At 42.4% G+C, this 21237-nt stretch overlaps 1 protein-coding gene across 1 annotated transcript in view; it reads left to right on the top strand.

Annotated features, from left to right (window-relative positions):
- Positions 1 to 16669: 16669 nt before the first annotated feature.
- Positions 16670 to 21237, top strand: part of LOC122913340 (zinc finger protein 850-like) — a 63992-nt gene continuing 59424 nt past the window's right edge. Inside the window, exons 1-2 of the mRNA XM_044260095.1 lie at positions 16670 to 16999; positions 17194 to 17252. Coding sequence (XP_044116030.1) covers positions 17238 to 17252 — 15 coding nt within the window. The 5' untranslated portion in view covers positions 16670 to 16999; positions 17194 to 17237. The remainder of the gene's footprint in view (positions 17000 to 17193; positions 17253 to 21237) is intronic.

The following is a 21237-nucleotide window of genomic DNA, read 5'->3' as shown; positions in this document are numbered from 1 at the left end:
AAGAGCTGCTCCATTTCTGTGAGGATCCTGGGGAAATCTCCCTATTTTCTGAGGACCTGTACGCTATGGCTTTGTCAATTCTGGTTTTCATCATGGGACAAGTAGGTCAGGGTAGTTGTATGCACACTGGGGTTTGATGGGGAAATTCCTGGAACACTGGAGATGGATTTTTAATGTTTTCTGGCTTATGCTTTCTAATGTTATGGAGGCCTTAATTTTAATCTTACAAAGTTGAGATTCAGTAACTTCATCAGATAACAAAGCACCGCACTAAAACAAGAAAATGTACTGCTTTGTTTCCCTTCAAAATTTTTTTCTTTTATTTTGTATTAAATATAGAAATTTAATTTCCACTCTGTGAGTTCCATTCCTCTGAGGTGAAATAATGTAATGTCTCCATTTGTTCCTAGAATTCCTACATAACAAATGGTATTGGGGAGCTACACATTTAGAACTTGAACTTGTAGCCTTTAGTAAAGTCTCATTTATTACCTTATTTTTTAATAATCACATCATTATATAATTCTATCTTATGAACTTCTTGTGACTTCGTCATATGTGTTTTCACTTTCTGATTAGCTCTGATTTTTTTACATCAAATGTCCTTATATGACATGGGCGTGTGCTTCATAAGAAGTGAGTTAGACAATTAGTGAAATTCCCATATATTTTGTTTAAAATTTATATTTGTTTGAGACAGAGAGAGAGAGAGAGATAGAGAGAGAGAATGAGTAGGGGAAAGGCAAAAGGAGAGGGAGAAGCAGACTCCCTGCTGAGCAGGGAGCCCAGTGTGGGGCTGGATCCCAGAACCCTGAGCTCATGATCTGAGCTGAAGGAACCTGCTTGACTGACTTAAAATTAAGGCCTCCATAACATTAAAAACCCTTATGTTTGAAAAATCTTTTTGTTTAGTATTGCAGCGTTACTTCATGGGAAATTAATCATGAGCTTTTTCCTCTACTTTCCTCAGAATGCATCAGAATTTAACCCCAAATATTAATTTCGTATACACTGTCTCTCAGCGTATTTTCTAACTTTCATGGTGTTTATTTATTTAGAAAGGAAGATGTTCATTTCCTCTGCCTTAAAGAATGGACTATAGGGGGCGCCTGGGTGGCTCAGTGGGTTAAGCCACTGCCTTCGGCTCAGGTCATGATCTCAGAGTCCTGGGATCGAGTTCCGCATCGGGCTCTCTGCCTACTTGTGATTTCTCTCTGTCAAATAAATAAATAAAATCTTAAAAAAAAAAAAAAAAGAATGGACTATAGGCTTACATTCTGTGTAGGAGGAGGAATAAATTAATAACATAATATATTTCTTTCAGGTATTTTACGTGTTCATAAAATTTTCATTTACAGCTTTTTATGATTGATTTTAATAAAAGTTCTTTACAATTTTATACTCCATGAAGACATACCAATGAAATGCTTGTGTTTTATAGGTACATGGACACAGTTTAAAATTATGGTTATATAGAACTTTTCCATTTATGTAATACATCAGTGTTTATTTAGATTTTCTTGGGCTAAGATTTGTCTTATTCTGGTTTGGTAATTTCCTAACAATGTGCTTCTTATGTCTGGTACATTCCACAACATTAGCTATTGTGGATTGGGTTTTATTTGTGTGATGTTAACTGGAAGAGAATTTTCAACTCAGTACATTTCAAGAGCACGTGAGTTTAACTCAAAAAAGAATGAACTTGGGCGCCTGGGTGGCTCAGTGGGTTAAGCCGCTGCCTTCGGCTCAGGTCATGATCTCAGGGTCCTGGGATCGAGGCCCGCATCGGGCTCTCTGCTCAGCAGGAAGCCTGCTTCTCTCTCTCTGCCTGCCTCTCCATCTACTTGTGATTTCTCTCTGTCAAATAAATAAATAAAAAATATTTAAAAAAAAAAAAAGAATGAACTTTATGCTTTTTGTCAGTAAATTATGTATGTCTTTGTCTTGTGTTTGTATGTCACACATATATACTGTGTGACTTCTACTTTTTGTCTCCTTGTTTAGTGGTCAGTGAATGCTGTACTATGTCTAGGTGAGTTGTCATCAACATAGAATTAATTTCATCATGTATTTGTGGGTCAACTTTTATTCTCTCTGCATGAGAGAAAAGACTATTTGAATTCAAAGTAGATTTGAAACATTTTATATCTCTGTACCACGTTTTGGTATGAAATAAAAAAGATATATATATATATATTATTAAAAAATTAAAATTAGGGGCGCCTGGGTGGCTCAGTGGGTTAAGCCTGTGCCTTCAGCTCAGATCATGATCTCAGGGTCCTGGGATTGAGCAAGGAGCTTGCTTCCCTCTCTATCTCTGCCAGCCTCTCTGCCTGCCTCTCTGCCTACATGTGATCTCTGCCTGTCGAATAAATAAATAAAATCTTTAAAAAACTTAAAATTAAAATTAAAAATTAAAATAAAATTTAAAATTTGTAAAAATTAAAAATAAATATATTTAATTTTATTTTAAATATAAACTTTTGTTTAAATATATGTTTAATTTAAAAATTTAAATTAACATATAATGTATTATTTGCCCCAGGGGTACAGGTCGGTGAATCATCAGACTTACACACTTCACAGCACTCACCATAGCACATACTCTCTGCAATGTCCATAACCCAACCACCCTCTCCAAACTCTCGTCCCCCCCAGCAACCCTCAGTTTGTTTTGTGAGATTAAGAATCTCTTGTGGTTTGTCTCCCTCCCCATCCCATCTTGTTTCATTTTTTCCTTCCCAACCCCCTACTTTGCCTCTCAAATTCCTCATATCAGGGAGATCATATGATAATTGTCTTTCACTGATTGATTTATTTCGCTCAGCACAATACCCTCTACTTCTATCCACATTGTTGCAAATGGCAAGATTTCATTTCTTTTGATGGCTACATAGTAGTCCATTTTGTGTGTGTGTGTGTGTGTGTATGTGTGTATGTGTGCGTGTTGTATATATATATCTCACATATTCTTTATCCATTCATCTGTTGATGATGGATATCATCAACATAATTTCTATCCATAGTTTGGCTATTGTGGACATTGCTGCTATAAATATTCGGGTGCATGTGCCCCTTCGGATCACTACATTGTCTCTTTAGGGTAAATACCCAGTAGTGCGATTGCTGGGTCATAGGGTAGCTCTATTTTCAACTTTTTGAGGAACCTCCGCACTGCTTTCCAGAGTGGCTGCACCAGCTTGCATTCCCACCATCAGTGGAGGAAGGTTCCCCTTTCTCTGCATCCTCACCAGCATCTGTCATTTCCTGACTTGTTAATTTTAGCCATTCTGACTGGTGTGAGGTGGTATCTCATTGTGGTTTTGATTTGTATTCCCCTGATACCAAGTGATGTGGAGCACTTTTTCATGTGTCTGTTGGCCATCTGGATGTCTTCTTTGCAGAAATGTCTGTTCATGTTCTCTGTCCATTACTTGATTGGAGTATTTTGTTCTTTGGGTGTTGAGTTTGGTAAGTTCTTATAGATTTTGGATACTAGCCCTTTATCCAATATGTCATTTGCGAATATCTTCTCCCATTCTGTCAGTTGTCTTTTGTTTTTTTTTGACAGTTTCCTTTGCTGTGCAAAAGATTTTGATCTTGATAAAGTCCCAGTAGTTCATTTTTGCCCTTGCTCCCCTTGCCTTTGGCAATGTTTCTATGAATAAGTTGCTGCAGCTGAGGTCAAAGAGGTTTCTGCCTGTGTTCTACTCAAGGATTTCAATGAATTCCTCTCTCACATTGACGTCTTTCATCCATTTTTAGTCTATTTTTGTGTGTGGTGTAAGGAAATGGTCCAATTTTCCCCCTAAAAATGGAACAGATAAGTTGGTTGGAAGAAGAAAGAAAAGGAAAGCGGAGAGAATTTGCTCAGGCTGGACACTAGAACAAAGCCCTGTGCTAGATTTAGGGTATATTTTGATCTATTAGAAGAAGTTGTATCCCATAAATTTTTAGGAGGAAAAAACCCCTATATGTACATAAAGAATAATGTTAGATACAATGAAGGATAAACTATGACTATTATAATGAAAGTTTAAAAAGATTTTTTTAGAAAGGTATTGTGAAGATAAACTAGTTAAAAAACTTTAAAAGAGGGGCATGCCTGGGTGGCTCAGTTGGTTAAGCAGCTGCCTTTGGCTCAGGTCATGATCCCAGCGTTCTGGGATTGAGTCCCACTCTGTCGGGGACCGCCTCCGGCCGGGAAAGTCCCCGCCATTACAAGATGGCGCTTGGCTCACTGCCAGCAAAATATGCTGCAAGTAAACACCGAACTTTCTGGTGAAGCCCACCTGAAGGAGGACATAGTCATTGGCTGTTTCAAATTTAATCAGTATAATAACAGGACTCTCATTGGCTCTCCCCATTGTTTGGCCCCTTATTGGTCACCCTGACACATATAAGCTAAGAAAGTTGTCGAAATAAAGAGACGAAGCATTAACACCATGCCAGGCTGGTTGTCGTTCTTGCGGGCCGAGGGCGACACCACTCCTTGCTCAGCAGGGAGCCTCCTTCTCCCTCTGCCTCTGCCTGCCATTCTGTCTGCCTGTGCTCGCTCTCTTTCCCCCTCTCTCTGAGATAAATAAATAAAATATAAAAAAAAACTTTAAAAGAGGAAGGAAGAAAAGTTTTAAAAATTACAAAAATTAAAAAAAGTTAATTAACATTGTAAGACTAAAGAATCATGGGGAGAAAGCCATGAATTCCATGCTTTGCTTTCCCTTCCTCTGGGAATTACACTGTTCTCCTTGCTCAGTGAGCTCAGTCTTGGCTGGATTTCTTTCTGATCTTCTGGGGGAGGGGCCTGTTGCCGTGACTCTCAAATGTCTTTGCTGGAGGCAGAATTACATTGCCCTTGCCAGGGGCTGGGCTAAGTAATTTGCTCTGGTTCGCTCTCAGGAGCTTTTGTTCCCTGAACGCTTTCCGTAGAGCTCTGGAGGACGGGAATGAAGATGGCAGCGTCCCAATCTCCGGCTGGAGGAGTGGAGAGCTGGGGCCCTGCTCCTCAGTGCGCCCTCAGAGAAAAGCCGGCAGTCCCTCCTGTTTCCCTGGTCTCCAGCTGCGCTCTGAGCTGCCCCTACCTGTGACCGAGTGTCTCTGTCTCTGGTGCACAGCCTGGCCTGGAGTCTCCAAACCCAGCAGATTCCTGTCACTCTGCTCTTCCAGCAGAGGAAGGTGGGTCTTGCAGATCTGCCACTTGCGGGGTCCCTGTTTGAGGAGCAGTGTCCAAATTGTGCCATGGATCACAGTTTAGATTTTATTTATTTATGTATCAGAGAGAGAGGGCGAGAGAGCAAGCACAGGCAGACAGAGTGGCAGGCAGAGGCAGAGGGAGAAGCAGGCTCCCTGCAGAGCAAGGAGCCCGATGCAGGACTCGATCCCAGGACGCTGGGATCATGACCTGAGCCGAAGGCAGCTGCTTAACCAACTGAGCCACCCAGGCGTCCCTGGATCACAGTTTAAGGTAACCCCAAGCTGAGAGCGCACTCTTTGGCTCCGTCTCTATAGCCGGCTTCCCTGCTCTAATACCTGTGAGCTCTGCTACTCAGACACCCCCAAGCCTTCTGTTACCCCTGGGGACCTGAGCCCACACTGTCCCCATGAGGGCTCCACCCCTGCTTAGCCACTGGAGTGATGTCCCTCAGTGGAGCAGACTTCTCAAAATTCTAATTTTGTGCTCGCTGCTCTGTGCTTGCTGGGAGCCAGCCCCTCCCCCTGCAGTCTATCTTTTTGTCCCTTCAGATTCACTTCTCCGCATGTCCTACCTTTCAGAAAGTGTTCGATTTTCTGTTTCTAGAATTACTGCGCTGCTCTTTGATCTCTTGTTGGGTTTATAGGGTTTGGAATGTTTTGATAACTATCTGGCTGTACTCCTGCTACCTGATATAATTTCGGTCTGCTACTCCTTTGCCATCTTGACTCTCCATAGATGTATTTTATCTTTAATTGTGGTGTTACACCCATGATGAGTTGGTACCTCTCTCATTGACTTTTGTGTGGTCTGTGAGTATTTTCATTGTGGTTACCTTACAGATGCCTCAAAACAACTTAGATGTAAAACAAACCATTTAAAACTCATAGTGTCAATTACATATCAAACTATTCTTCCTGTGTCTACCCCTGCACCCACTTTGTTACCGATATCACAAATTCTTTTATGTTGTATACAATATGACTTACATTGATGATTTTTATACTTTTTTTTTAAACCAAAATTCTGTAGTGGAAATAAATGTGACTGGTATCTCAATACAACACTACAGGTTTGTGCAATTGTCTAAATATTTATGTTTAGCAGAGAGCTTTGTGTTTTCTTGTGGTTGCAGGTTCTGCTTAGAATCTTTTTATGTCATCTAGAGAGCATTCCTTTAGCATTTCTTATGGGATATCTCTGGTGGAGTTGACATCAGGTCTCCTTTCACAAACAGACTAGAGCTCACCTATTCAAACTGGCCACATTCAGGCGGCCAGGGATGAAACACTGCCTGTACCAGGCAAGGGGAGCCCCTGCAGACCACTGCTGGCCTGAAGGATACCGCAGGACACATCATTTGCTTTTCTGTCACACAGAGGAGAGTAAAGACTTAGACAAAATGCCAGGGTGAAAGAATTTATCCCACACAAAACCAGCAGATAAGACAAGGAAAGACACAGAGATAGAATGGAAAGCGATAGTATTAAGGAGCTTGATGGAGAATTTAAGGCAGCCAATCACAAGGATACTCAAAGGGCTGAGAAACATATAGTGAGAACTTTACCACAGAGATAAGAGTTAAAAAATAATTGGGTGCATGGGTGGCTCATTTGGGTAAGCCACTGACTCTTGATTTCTGCTCAGATCTTGACTTCAGGGTCCTGGGATGCAGACTCAAGTTAGCCTCTGCACTCAGTGTGATGCCTACATGTGATTCCTTCTCTATAGCTCCCACCCGAACTCTTATGATTCCCCCCTCAAATATATATCTTTCTAAAAATCAAACATAGGGGCACCTGGGTGGCTCAGTGGGTTAAACCCTCTGCCTTTGGCTCAGGTCATGATCCCAGGGTCCTGGGATCGAACCCCTCTGCTCAACAAGGAGCCTGCTTCCTCCTCTCTCTCTGCCTGCTTCTCTGCCTACTTGTGATCACTATATGTCAAATAAATAAATAAAATCTTAAAAAAAACAAAAATAAAACATAGGTGAACAATACAATAAGTGAGATTAGAAACAGGCTTGATGTAAAGAGGCTGGAAGAAGCAGAAGAATTACTTTGTTATACAGAAGGCAAAATAAAGGAAAATACTGAATCTGAACAAAGGGAGGGAGAAAAATGATGGATTTATTAAGGAAACTCATAGCCTCCATCAAAAGTAGTAAGATTCCCAGGTCTTGGGCTTTTCTGTGCTGGGAGAGTATTGCTTCCAAATTCAACCCTCACACTTCTTATTGGCCTAAGGAGATTTCCCATTTCTTTGGGAATCTGTCCTAATAACTTGTCTATTTTTAAGAATTCTGGTTTTGGGCACCTGGGTGGCTCAGTTGGTTAGGCAACTGACTTCAGCTCAGGTCATGATTCTGGAGTCCTGGGATCAATTTCTGCATCAGGCTCCCAACTCCATGGGGAGTCAGCTTCTCCCTCTGACCTTCTTGCCTCTCATGCTCTCTCTCACTGTCTCTCTCTCAAATAAATAAATAAAAATCTTAAAAAAAAAAAAAAGGAATTCTGTTTGTTTTTGTTTTTGTTTTTTTTCTAAATTTTTCCATTTGTTATTAGGTAATGGTTTATGGAGTTAAAGCATTGCCAGTTTTATTTATTTTGTTCATTGGAATGGACATTACTCTCAGTGTTCCATTAGTGTTATTCTGCTATTTTATTTATTTCAGATTTTTCTTTATTTCATTCCTCTACTAAGTTTCATCTAAGTCTCTCTCTTTTTAAAATTCTTTTCATGGAAGTTAAGTTGTTTATTCCAACATTTTCCTAACTCTGTATTGTATAAGATGAAAAAATTGGGAAATGGACAGCCTAGTAGGGAAAAACTGGCAGAAATGAATAACACAAGCAAGGACCAAAAACAGTAAAAAAAATTAAAATGGTGATTTTTTTGGGATTTCTATAATCATGTCATGGGTGAACAGAGATAGTTTCAATGTTTCTTTTTCAGTTTAGATTCCTTTACTCTATTTTTGATTGCATAATTGTTCTAACAAGAGTGTCCAGAAGTATATTCAAAGGCAGTGGTGGGGTCACTTCATTACCTGCTGATTGTTAGGGCCAATTTAATGTTAAAACCCGTTTAACTATTAGGGCCTGCTTAGTCAAGCAACTCCATATTGCCTAGGTAGCCATATTGTTGTTTACATCCATGGACTTCATTCCTGGAAAAAATGCCCCAGTAGTTCCTGGTATGGTTCTGGGTATCGATTCTGGGAGTAAACACCTTAACAATAGAAGCCACATACCTTGGGTCTGCGGTTATGCCCTATAAAACCAGCCTATGAGATGTGGAGGGGCTCACTCTCTTAGGAGGCGGCCCTGGCCAGTCAGTCTGACTTCTAATGCTTGGCATAGAATAAAGCTTCACATAACTTTCACTTTGTCTCAGTCTCATTCCCCTGGCCGGTCAGTCTAACTTCTAATGCTTGGCATAGATTAAGGCTTTGCATAACTTTCACTTTGTCTCAGTGTTGTTCCTTGATAATGGATCCTAACACTGATCTTAGAGGAGAAGCTTGCAAACTGTCCCTATTGAATAGGTTAAATTTCATCTTTTCATACATCTGTGGTGTTCATTGGATTGAGGGGGTTTCCCTTTCTCTCTATGTTGAGTGTTTTTAACATGACAAGTTGTCCAATACCCCCATATTTGTATTCTGTCTCCCTTGATGTAATCCTGTCATTTTTGAATTTCATTCTGTTAATGTGGAGTCTTGAAGTGATGGTTTTCTATATGTTGGAACTCCCTTAATTCCTGGACCGTTTCCCACTTGATCATCCTGTAAAAAGGGAAAATGTGCTTTGATTCAGATTGCTATTTATTGTGGACTTTGAGTGAATATTCCTCACAGGCAGGGGTTTGTAAACTTTGTTGTTTGTAGTGTCTCTGTCCGGCTTGCATGAGCTGGTAATGCTGGTGCCACAGAGAGAGTGTTCTGATAGTTTCTCTGATCGTCACTCCTTGGAAATGGTTGAGGAGATTTGCAGTCCTTTCTCCTTCAGTGTCTGTTTGAATATCCAGTGAACTCATCTGGCACACAGTTTTTGTTTGTTGGGTTTTTTCTTTTCTTTTTTTTTAAAAGATTTTATTTATTTATTTTACAGACAGAGATCACAAGTAGGCAGAGAGGCAGGCAGAGAGAGAGGAGGAAGCAGGTTCCCTGCCAAGCAGAGAGCCCAATGTGGGGCTCGATCCCAGGACCCTGGGACCATGACCTGAGCCAAAGGCAGAGGCTTTAACCCACTGAGCCACCCAGGCGCCCCTGGGTTTTTTCTTTTATTCCTCTTTCATTTAGCTTCGTGGTTGCAGATCAGTTGAGATTTTTTTTTTTTATGTTTCTGAATGATGCAGTCTAAATTGATTATACCATTTTTGAAATTTATACTTGTCTTTTAATAAAAGTTTGTGGGCACTGACTATCCATTGTTGCCTCTTATATTTACTTTTATTCCTACAATCAGTTATACTGTGTCTGCTTTCACTTCTTCACTTGTCATTTTAGTCAGTATTTTCTCTATAATTCTTAATTTAGTTCATGGGCTGTCAGTGTTGTTGATCTTTTCTGCCAAACAACTCTTCCTGTGGTTGATATGTTCCTATTTTTACTGTACTCTTGTTGGTTCCTTTCAGTTTTCTGTTTCAATATCCACCGTTCTGCTAATTTTGATCTCCTGTGACCCTTTTCCTGATTGTCAGAGTTATAGGAAATTGACCACAGGATTATATATTAGACTCAGTGCTCAGTACGTTTTGTGCTATGTTGTGTGTCCATGGAGAAATGAAGTCCTGATGACTCCTTCTCAGCCATCTTTCTTTGTCTGATTCACTTGATACTTCTGTATTAGAAGTCATCTGTATGTTCTTCTGAATGTAGTAAGTGCAATGGTTTTACTTTTATCTGGTATCTTTCAGCTGTATCTTCAAATGACACCCAGAGTTTCATGCTAAAGTGGAGCATAGAAGGTTCTTTACAGAATGGATCAGTAGATAGATACAAACATAGTGCTGTTCAGATTTTACACTCATGTACAGACTGGGACAGTGATGGGGATGGTGATGGGCATCAAAGAAATCCTGGACGATACACTCAAATCAAGGCAGTTGCCCTTAATGAGAATCTTAATGAGAATCTCACTGCCCCAAAATGTTGAAGGATCTAAACCGCTACGGAAGACCTCCCTCTTTAAGTCAACTGTTGCTGCAGAGCAGTGTGTCCCTGTCAACACAAGCTCCAATCAAATATTCAATCGTAGTGATTTGTGGATAGACCATTTGGAACATCTGAAAAGCTATCTAATCCATCCTGAAAATAATGATTTGAGCCATTTGGAAGATAGGATTGGCCTGACCTTTCAGCCAGATGTTTCTGATCATCAGAGATATAGAAATGAAGAACAAAGTGCTCAGTGGGATCCACACAAGAGGGGCACTGAGGAGTTGACCCTACACAATTGCCAGAGGCTTTTCACTGGAAACAGAATAGCTCAGTGCACTGAATCTGAAAACATTGAACCAGGGTTTCAGTGTTCATAGATGTGTCATGGCTAGGTTTGCAGAGAACAATTATGAATGTGATAAATGTGGGGAAGTCTTTAATCCAAACTCTAAACTTAGTATACATAACAGTCTCCCTTTGAGAGATAATTCTTACAAATATAATGAATGTGGGAAAGCTCTTAACCAGTCCTCCAGTGTTGGTGATCATCAGAGAATCCATGAGGGAAAAAACCCATTCAGATCTAATAAACGAGGAACCATGTTCAGTCAGTCATCAAGCCTAAACATAGATAAGATAATTCCTAAGGGCATGGAAACTTACAGTTTGAAGGAATGTGGTAAATCCTTTGACTGCCCCTCAACACTATCTCAACATCAGCAAAAGCATGCTGGGGAAAAAATACACAAATGTGAAGAAGGTGGTAAAACCTTTAAGGACTATTCATCAATAAATGGACATAGACAAATCTATACTGGAGAGAAAAGTTACCAATGTCAAGAATGTGGTTAGACCTTTAACCGGTCTTCATATCTTACTCAACATCACAGGATTCATACTGGAGTGAAACCTTTTCAATGTCAAGAATGTGGCAAGGCCTTTAACAACAATTCAGCCCTTCCTCGACATCACAGAATTCGTACTGGAGAGAAAACTTACCAGTGTCAAGAATGTGGCAAGGCCTTTAACCACAGCACAGGGCTTACTCACCACCACAAAATTCATACTGGTGAGAAACCTTACCAATGTGAACAATGTGGCAAGGACTTTTTACCAGAGCCCGTCTTACTGAACATCACAGAATTCATACAGGAGAAAAACCTTACCAATGTCAAGAATGTGGCAAGGCCTTTTACCGGAGCTCAATTCTTACTGAACATCACAGAATTCATACTGGAGAGAAACCTTACCAATGTCAAAAATGTGACAGGGCCTTTAACCACAGCTCAGCCCTTACTTATCATTGCCGAATTCATATTGGAGAGAAACTTTACCAGTGTCAAGAATGTGGCAAGGACTTTTACCAGAACTCAGTGCTTAGTAAGCATTACAAAATTCATACTTGAAGGAAACCTTACCATTGTCAAGAATGAGGCAAGGCCTTCAAACATAGCTCAATCCTTACTCAGCATCTCAGAATTCATACCGGAGAGAAACCTTACAAATGTCAAGAACGTGGCAAAGCTTTTTCGTGGTCCTCACCATCCTCGACATCACAGAATTCATGCTGGAGAGAAGTCTTACCAATGTTAACAATGCGGTGAGGCCTTTGGCCTTCATACCTTCCTCAACATAGCAGAATTCATACTGGAGAGAAACCTTACCAATGTCAAGAATGTTGCACGGCCTTTACAGGCACTCAATCCTAACTAAACATCATAAAATTCATACTAGAAAGAAAGCTTACCAGTGTAAAGAATGTGAGAAGAGGGCACCTGGGTGGCTCAGAATTAAGTGTCTGCCTTAGGCTGAGGTCATGAGCCCTGCATTGAGCTCCCTAATCAGTGGGAAGTTGGCTTTTCCCTCTCCCAATCTCCCTGTTTGTGTTCCTTTTCTTACTGTTTCTGTCTCCATCAAATAAGTAAAATGTTAAAAAAAAAAAAACAAAACTAATATTTTGGGGGCTTGGGTGGCTCCGTGGATAAGCCTCTGCCTTCACCTCGGGTCATGATCCTGGGGTCCTGGGATGTAGCCCCACATCAGGCTCTTTGCTCAGTGGGGAGCCTGCTCTGTCCTCTCTGCCTACTTGTGATCTCTGTCAAATAAATAAATAAAATCTTTAAAGAAAGTTCTTAAAAATATAAAGAAGTTGTTGGGAACATTTATAATCTATTGCTGTCTGCAAGAACCCACCCCCTTGAGCACTAAGCATACATCCACCTCCTTCAAACATGAAAAGTGTAGCTCTTAGGGGGTCTAGGGATCAGTCAGAAAAGGGTTTCACTTTGGCTCAGGTCATGATGTCAGGTCCCCAACACATAGCCCTGCTGGGCTCCCTGTCCAGTGGTGAGTTGGTTTCTCTCTCTTCCTCTGCCCATCACTATACCCCACCATGAGTGCCTCTCTCTCTCAAATCAAATATTTAAAAAAAGAAAAAAAAAGTGTAGCTCTTTATGCACAGAAGTCCCAACCAAATGCTACTTCAATAAGCTTAATAAGTTGCACCATAAATCATCACAGAAGTTCTTGACCACTGTGCTAAAGGATCTGACAATTTTATTATCCAGAATCCAAAGCTGGCTACCATTCCTTTGAAAAGCCAATGCATAGGGCATGAGTTTTGATTGGAATAGAAGATCAGCATTATTCAGGAGACGATCCACTTGGAAAGAAGAAAGACTCATGTTCGAAAATCAACTGCAAGGATTTTGCCAGGCCTTCAGAGTTTAAAGGAGCATGAGGACAGTGAATCAGGAGGAAAGCGGGGTTAGTCTGAAACAGTTCATGATTGCTTGTGGACTCAATTGTGCCTTCTGTGGATGTTATAGAAGTGATTGGAGGTTGCGTATGTGTCCCCAGGGGTAGTTGTGCAGAAGGTGGGATTACCAGTCCTTCGGGTTTAGTCCATCATTCATGGAAAGGTGCATGCAGAAATTTAAAGACTATTAAGTTGGCCAAGGCAGAGATTCAATTTAAGTTAGAAAAGTGTCTTCTAGGTTTGTCCCGTGATGCAAATGGCATTATTGCCTTCTGTGGTGATGCTGAGATATATATACATATACATATACACATACACATATGCATATGTATGCATATATATATATATATACACACACACTCAATAATCAATTAGATGGAGGACCTCTATTAGGAAGGGAGATGATCATGATGTAGGACACAAAGGCAGAAGAAAAAATACTAATATCCTTATACTTATAGGTTATTGACAAGCCCTTGAAACAGGCAGAGTGAATTCCTGCAAGGACTCAACTGCCTTGATGTTAATAGGTTGGTAACAACAAAAGACAATCCTGACCTGAACTCCCAACCCCCACCAGGGTCCTGTAAATCTACTTTAACAGTCAACATTTCCTTGGGAAATTTCCTTTTTCTCTCCACACCCCCAGCTACCTGTTGGCAATCATACACCAAGCAGATGGCTCACTGAGAGACATCAGAAGGGTTGCATGATTATGGTTTTTTAGATTGTAATAAATGACCTTTTCCCAACTACCACTATTCCCCTCAAGGTTCTAGAAACCTTGCTTCCAAAATTTCTTAGAGATGTATGCTATCCCAAACTCCCTCCAACTTAAAAGTATATAATGGGCCACACCTCATGACACAGTGCAGCTCTTTCTGCCCCCGAGTCCTGTGCCCATGCTTTCATAAAATCACCTTTTGCATCAGAGACATCTCAAGAATTCTTTTCTTACCATCAGCTTCAAACCCTAATGTTCTTTCCTACATGGGCACCAGAGATTAACAGTTTATATCATAAAGAGATGCCTACCTGTAACAGACACATGAAAAAATGTTCATCATCATTAGACATCAGGGAGATTCAAATTAAAACCACATTGAGATTCCACTTTACACCAGATTGAATGGCCAAAATTAACAAGACAGGAAACACCAAGTGTTGGAGAGGAAGTGCAGAAAAGGAAACCCTCTTATACTGTTGATGGGAATGCAAGTTGGTGCAGCCACTTTGGAAAAGAGTGTGGAGATTCCTTGAGAAATTAAAAATAGAGCTACACTATGACCCTGCAATTACACTCCTGGGGATTGATTCCAAAGATACAGATGTAGTAAAAAGAAGGGCCATCTGTACCCAAATGTCCATAGCAGCCATGGCCACAGTCACCAAACTGTGGAAAGAGCCAAGATCCCCTTCAACAGATGAGTGGATAAAGAAGCTCTGGTCCTTATATATAATGGAATATTATGCCTCCATCAGAAAGGATGAATACCCAACTTTTATATCAACATGGATGGGACTGGATGAGATTATACTGAGTGAAATGAGTCAAGCAGAGAGAGTCAATTATCATATGGTTTCACTTACATGTGGAGCATAAGGAATAACTCAGAGGACATTGGGAATTGGAGAGGAGAAGTGATTTGGGGGAATTGGAGGAAGAGATGAACCATGAGGGACTATGGACTCTGAGAAATGGGGTTTTGGAGGGAAGGAAGGGGGGGTTGGGTGAGTCTGGTGTTGGGTATTAAGGAGGGCATGGATTACAGGGAGCACTGGATGTGGTGCATAAACAATGAAACTTGGAACACTGAAAAATAATAAAATTGCAAAAAAAAATTGCTGATCTCGAGGGGCAAACCATTGTTTGATTGACATTTCATCTTTCCTTTCTCCTCTGAATATAATCCCTTCCTTGGAACTTCTAAATCCTACTTCCTCCTTATTATGTCACCGTGACATAGAAGCTTCAATCTCCGTCTTTGAGCCTCATGTCTTTCACGTTCCCATAATTAAGAACTTCATTGTTTTCTCTACTGAAAATGTCTCATATCATTTTTAAGTCTTAGACCAGCTGAAGAATTGAGAACAGCGCAGGAAAAACAAATTTTTCTCTCCTCACATTCATTCTGTTGTGTGAACTGACCTTCATGCCTCAGTCCTGGAACAGAATGTGCAGACAGAGCTGGGGATCAAGGGCAGCTGGAGTTTCATTGCTTTGCCAGCCAAGGAGGCCTCAGCAGGTCTGGCCTTCAAACCTGCAGCCTACCCAAAGGAAGGGGCTGGGGGTTTGTAGGGAAATTTGGGATAATGGCCAATTTCCAGAGGAACTGTGTCTGTGCTGCCAGCAGTGTTCATCATGTTGTCAGGGAGGAACCAGGTTCCTGAAACAAAGGGCTGAGAAGTGAGGAGAAGAGGTTTGTGGAGAAGAGAAAGGTTCCTTATTTGGAAATGGGAGTCTCACTGAGGTGGGAAGCAGAGGCAGAAGAAAAATTACTCAATTTCATTACCCACTGACAAGTCCTTGATACAGGCAGAGTGACTCTCCTCTAGGGACTCAACAACCTCTACTTTCAGGCTTTGCTAAGGGCAAAGGGCAATACCAGCCTGACAGAATCCTACCCCCAACCAGGATCCTGGTAGTCTACTGTAATTATTCCTTGTAACTTTATCTCTAAATGCTCCAAGATGCATGTTGACAATCATTCCCAAGCATATGGCCTGCTGACATACATTTAAAGGGTTTCACAAAAAAGGTTTTATTATCAATAATGAATAACCTTTTCCCCAATAATACCTACCTCCTCAAGGTCCTGGAAATCTGGCTTCCAAAACTCCTTAGAGACTTACACCATCCCTGACCCCCTCCCAACTGGCAAGTCTATACTGAACCACTCCTCACAGTCCCCGGGGCAGCAACTCTTTCTGCCCAAGGTCCTGTACCTGTGCTTCAATAATCCAACATTTTGCACCAAAAATGTCTGAAGAATCCTTTCTTGGTCATCAGCTCCGAGCCTCACCCCACTGAACCTCACTTATATACTGATACTTCATCATCACTTAAACATTAATCGCTTTTTCCTTTGTGCAGTCTGATGCTTTTCAAGTGGTTTTCATTTCAGTCACCCAGACAGCTGTTTTAAGAATTCATACTTTACAGTGATGAACCACTCTGTTTTCTGGAATGGCTAAAATAAAGAAAAGGATAACATCCAATTTTCCTGAGAATGCTGAGAATTAGAATTAGAATTAGAGAATTAGGTCCTTATGAACAGAAATACTTATTCTACGGAAGGGGAATATTATGTCCCCTGAAAATATGTCTCTTGGCCTGAGCATTATTTTTGGCTGGTTATCAAAGGCAGATAAAGGAAGAGCTCTGAAATCCTGTGTTTACCTTGAAAGAGACAGTTGCATTTATTTGGGAAAGTTCGGTCTGTCAGGGGTCTCCCTCTGTGTAACAGAAAGAGAGAGAAGGAACCAGTCTCCAGAAACTCTGATGGTGGAGAAGGCAGGGCTGGAACTCTGCTCCCAGCCCCAGCCTTGGTTCCCCTGCTTGGCCTGGTCACCTTCCCAGTTCCTTCCCAGGAGGGTCACCTGTGGAGTTTCAGAAAGGATCATCTCTGCGGGCCTCCCCCTCAGATTCTGTCAGTTGGTTTGGCCGAAAACAACACTGTTGTGTTAATTAAGAGCTCCAGGTGATTCTCAGTGAGGCCAGGGCGGAGCCCGAGGGCTTTTTGGTGGTTTTCCGAGAGTGGGTTTGCGGCTTTGGTCTCTGCTTCCTGAGTCTGGGAGGGTTGGGTCCCTCCAGGCTGCGGTTCCGATGCTGACACTGAAATTGTGAGTGGCGGTGGCAGGGGACCCCTCTCTCTCCACAAAGCAGGTGAGGAAAATGCAGGGATGGGTGTCCTCACGGGAGCTCACAGTTTCTGAGCTGCTCCGGACACAAAGGACTGGGAAGTTGGGCCTTTTCTGCATCTCTTGAGTCCTGCCTGCGGGCGAGCGGTGTGAGGAGAAGGAGCTCTGTTGCTGGGTTTCAGGGCCTTTTCTCCTGATGCAGCTGTGATTTCCCCACAGATCCCTCGTGAGGACGAAATCTAGAGGTGGAGGCGAAGGCAGAAATGGCCGGTTCTCAGGTGAGCCTGGTGTCCCCGCAGAGCCGTGTCCTCTGTTTCTCCGCAGACCCTCTCGTTTCCAGATGATACCTCGAGTCCGGGTGCTTCTCGCTTCTCCGTTCATCTGTTTTTAAGATCTGGTCAGAAGTTATACTCACGGTTAGGTCTTTAGAGTGCTTCTCCATGTCCCAGAGCCTTCTGTCCTGTCCCAACCTGGCTTTGATAGGGCATCAGTCATTGTCACTTTGAATTAAAGCCCCTCGAGGAGTGAAAATATTCTGTTGGTGGCTGATCCGGAGGGGAAGGTGTCAAGTCCGAGATTCCTGTGGCTGATGAGGCCTGGTCCTGGGATATCAGGGAGGGAAATCATTTCTCATTTGGCCTTTTTTGCATTCTTGATCAGCTGTGTGCAGCCAGGGAGTAAGGAAATGCAGATAAAAACTTGAAGGGTGGGGCGCCTGGGTGGCTCAGTGGGTTAAGCTGCTGCCTTTAGCTCAGGTCATGATCTCAGGGTCCTGGGATCGAGTCCCGCTTCGGGCTCTCTGCTCAGCAGGGACTCTCTTCCCTCTCTCTCTGCCTGCCTCTCCATCTACTTGTGATTTCTCTCTGTCAAATAAATAAATAAAAAATCTTAAAAAAAAAAAAAAAACTTGAAGGGTATGAGGTCCAGAAAAACTTTGAAAATTCCCATTCTAAAAAAGTGTGCGGGTATGTCTAGATTTTTAGAATGTGAAACAGATATTCTATTTAAAAGATACTATAGGAGTTGCGCCTGGGGGGTCTCAATTGACTAAGCTTGGACTTTTGATTTCAGCTCAGGTAGGGATCTCAAGGTCCTGGACTGGTATTCCCATTTCTGTCTCTGCACCCAGAGAGAGGCCACTACTCCCGCTTCTGCCCACGTCCATCTTCTCTGAAATACAAATAAATCTTGGGGACCGAGGGTGGTTCAGTTGGGTAAGAGTGCTTTCTGCCTTCAGCTCAGGTTGTGATCCTGGGATTTGGGATGCAGCCTCACATCGGACCCCCAATGGGCATCCTCCTCTCCCTCTCCTTCTACCTGGTGGGAGGCCTCTTTGTTTTCTCTCTCACTCTCTTTGAAATAAATAAATAAAATCCTTTAAAAAAATATTTATTTGTTAGAAAATAAATGAGAGGGCACAAGTATGTGAGCAGTGGGTAGAGGGAGAATGCTGCCTGCTGAACAAGGACCACCCCCCATCCCCCATCCCACCTCCCACTCCCACCTTCCCGCCCCAAGGTGGGAGGCAGTCCCAGGACCTTGGGTCACAGCCTGAGCCTAAGGCTGATGCTCAACTCACTGAATCATCCAGGCATTCCAATAAATAAAATTTTTAAAAGAAGATTATATAAATCTTTAGTAATTAGAATTTAAAAAAGGACTAAACTAGCGATTTCTAGCACAGGGAAGCTGTGGTGGCTCAGTGTTGTGTCTCTGTCCATCGCATGGGGCCCCAGACGTGGGTCCATGATTGGCTGGAAGCCCGTCCAGCAGCACTGATGGAATTCCCCTGAGGCAGGGCAAGGACTGGAGACATTAATTGAAGACCTAAGAGATGAGTAGACAGGAGGGCACAGGTGAGCTTGTCTGCTAGGAGCAGTGGGTAGGGGGTTTTCTTAAAGGGGAGTTATGGGGAACATGTGGAACCTTCCCATTTTTGGTCATTGTACTTGGTTTCGGAAGCCCATTGGTTCATTAGGGCCTTGGGAATTTTGAGGTGGGTCCCCCGATGGGCCTGTCTGGACTCAGCCAAGTGGTCACTGGGGGGGGTCCTTCCTCCACTCCTTTGCTCAAGCCTGCTTGCCTAAAAGCAGCCTCTACAGATCGTATAGTGATTGAATTGTTTATGTATATCCAGTGTATTTCCAAAATTAGGTTTGTATTCTGAATTCCTGCTTTGAGTCCACAGGCATCACCAGGGACGGTGTGTCCTTTGATGTGCATTAGGGGCCTATAGCAGTTTGTTTCCATTCAGCTGATGTGAACTTCTTTTATTGGCTTGGTGCTGTCTGCCAGATCCTCCCCTGAAAAATTCCTATTTTCCCTCCTGTCATTTGTAAGGAACATAAGGTACTAGGCAATATGCAGAAACTATCACATTTCAGATATAAACTTCTTTGATCTCGGGTAATCTTGCTTGTAGATTCTTTCTTTCTTCCTATCTTTCTTTCTGAACGTATTCTCAGTTGAGAGAGAGAACACATGAGTGAGGAAAGGGGGAAAGGGAGAAGCAGATTCACCACTGAGTGGGGAGCCCAACTTAGGGCTCCATGCCAGGAGTCTGGGATCACAACCTGAGCTGAAGGCAGACAAGGCAGACCCTTAACCTACGTCTTCAGGGTCCCCTTCCTTGTAGTTTCTGAGGAGGAGAACAGCGTCAAAGGATGTGTGGACGGGCACCTGTTTGGCTCAGTTGGTAAAGCAACTGCCTTCTGCTTGGGTCATGTTCCCAGAGTCTGGGGATCAAATCCCTCATCGGGTTCCTAGCTCCATGGGGAGTCTGCTTCACCTTCTGAACTTCCCTCTCATTCTCTCCCTCAATGTTTCTCTCTCAAATAAACAAATTATTTTTTAAGATTTTATTTATTTATTTGACAGACAGACATCACAAATAGGCAGAGAAGCAGGCAGAGAGGAGGAAACAGGTTCCCCCAGAGTAGAGAGTCCGATGTGGGGCTCGATCCCAGGACCCTGGGATCATGACCTGAGCTGAAGGCAGAGGCTTTAACCCACTGAGCCACCAAGGTGCCCCTCAAATAAATAAATTCTTAAAAAAAAAAAAAGGTGTGGATAATGTTGGGTCCCCCCAAAATTGGGTACCCCAATAAGGGGTCCGTGATTAAAGGAGCGAGACTGATACAAAGCAAAAGCCAAGCAAAGCTTTTTTTCATAAAATAATGAATACTGTTTTTCTGAAAATAAATAAATTGGAAAAAAAAAAAAGCTTTTTTTCATGCCAAGCATCAAGAATCAGACCAACTGTCAAACAGACTGGTCGGGGCTGCCCCTACAGAGAGGATGACCCCTCCTTTCCAGATTAACTTTTATAGAGCAAAGGCCATGTGGTTGGGCCTGGCCACACACAGGTGGCCAATGAGATTGTAACACAAGAGGAAACTTCACAGGGATGCTAGGTGACCAATTGAATTAAAAAATTTACCCTAGTAGACATTTGAACCAGCCTATCACACCTTGGTTAGGATTGGTGCCAAAAGGCTCCTAAAGGGCGGGGACCCATACTCCTTGGTAGCTAGGAGACAGTATGTGCCCCCACTGATTGAATACCTCCACCTGGCCTGACCCACCTTTGTAGTTGGACTTTGTTACATGGGACTGGTTTCCCAGACTTGCTTTTAAATAAGTTCCCCTGGGGCGGGGGCAAGATCAATTTAAGTCTTAACGAAAGGGCAGTTCAGCTGGGGTGGGGCTGCTCTGGCTGAATAGGTCTTACAGATAAAATTAAATTTCCTTCAACTTCCAACCTAGAAAAATATACGAGAAAGGCAGAGTAGGACATTCCTCAGGGAATTCACAACTACTTCAAGGTTAATGTCTTGTTGGATGCAAAAAGCATCCATAGCTTGATAATAGCCAGACTTCCGGGATCCTCTAATTCCTCTTTAACATTTAAAAGTTGCTTTGGAGACTTCTTGAACTCTATTCCCTAAATGTAGCTTGGCCAGCCTCCTTCAAGCTTGTGGCCCACTGATAGGTATCTGGAGGGTCTCCTGACTAAAGTGTTACTCTACAGTGAGTGGCCTCATCAAAACGCCAGCCCTGAGGGTCCTGGAAACTTGCTTCCAAATTCCTAAGAGCCTCCTGCTATCCCTCACCCCCTCCCCTACCTGACAGCATAGAAGCAGTCACTGTTCACAACTTTCCTCTCCCCATGCTTTAGGACCACAGTGTTTGTACCACAGGTATCTCAACAATCTTTTCTTATTCATTCATTCCAGAACCCCAATATTTCACATCAGAAACATG

The sequence above is a fragment of the Neovison vison genome, chromosome 7 (genome assembly GCF_020171115.1).
Source record: "Neovison vison isolate M4711 chromosome 7, ASM_NN_V1, whole genome shotgun sequence".
NCBI lineage: Eukaryota > Metazoa > Chordata > Mammalia > Carnivora > Mustelidae > Neogale > Neogale vison.
This window is presented reverse-complemented; position numbering and strand designations above follow the sequence as displayed.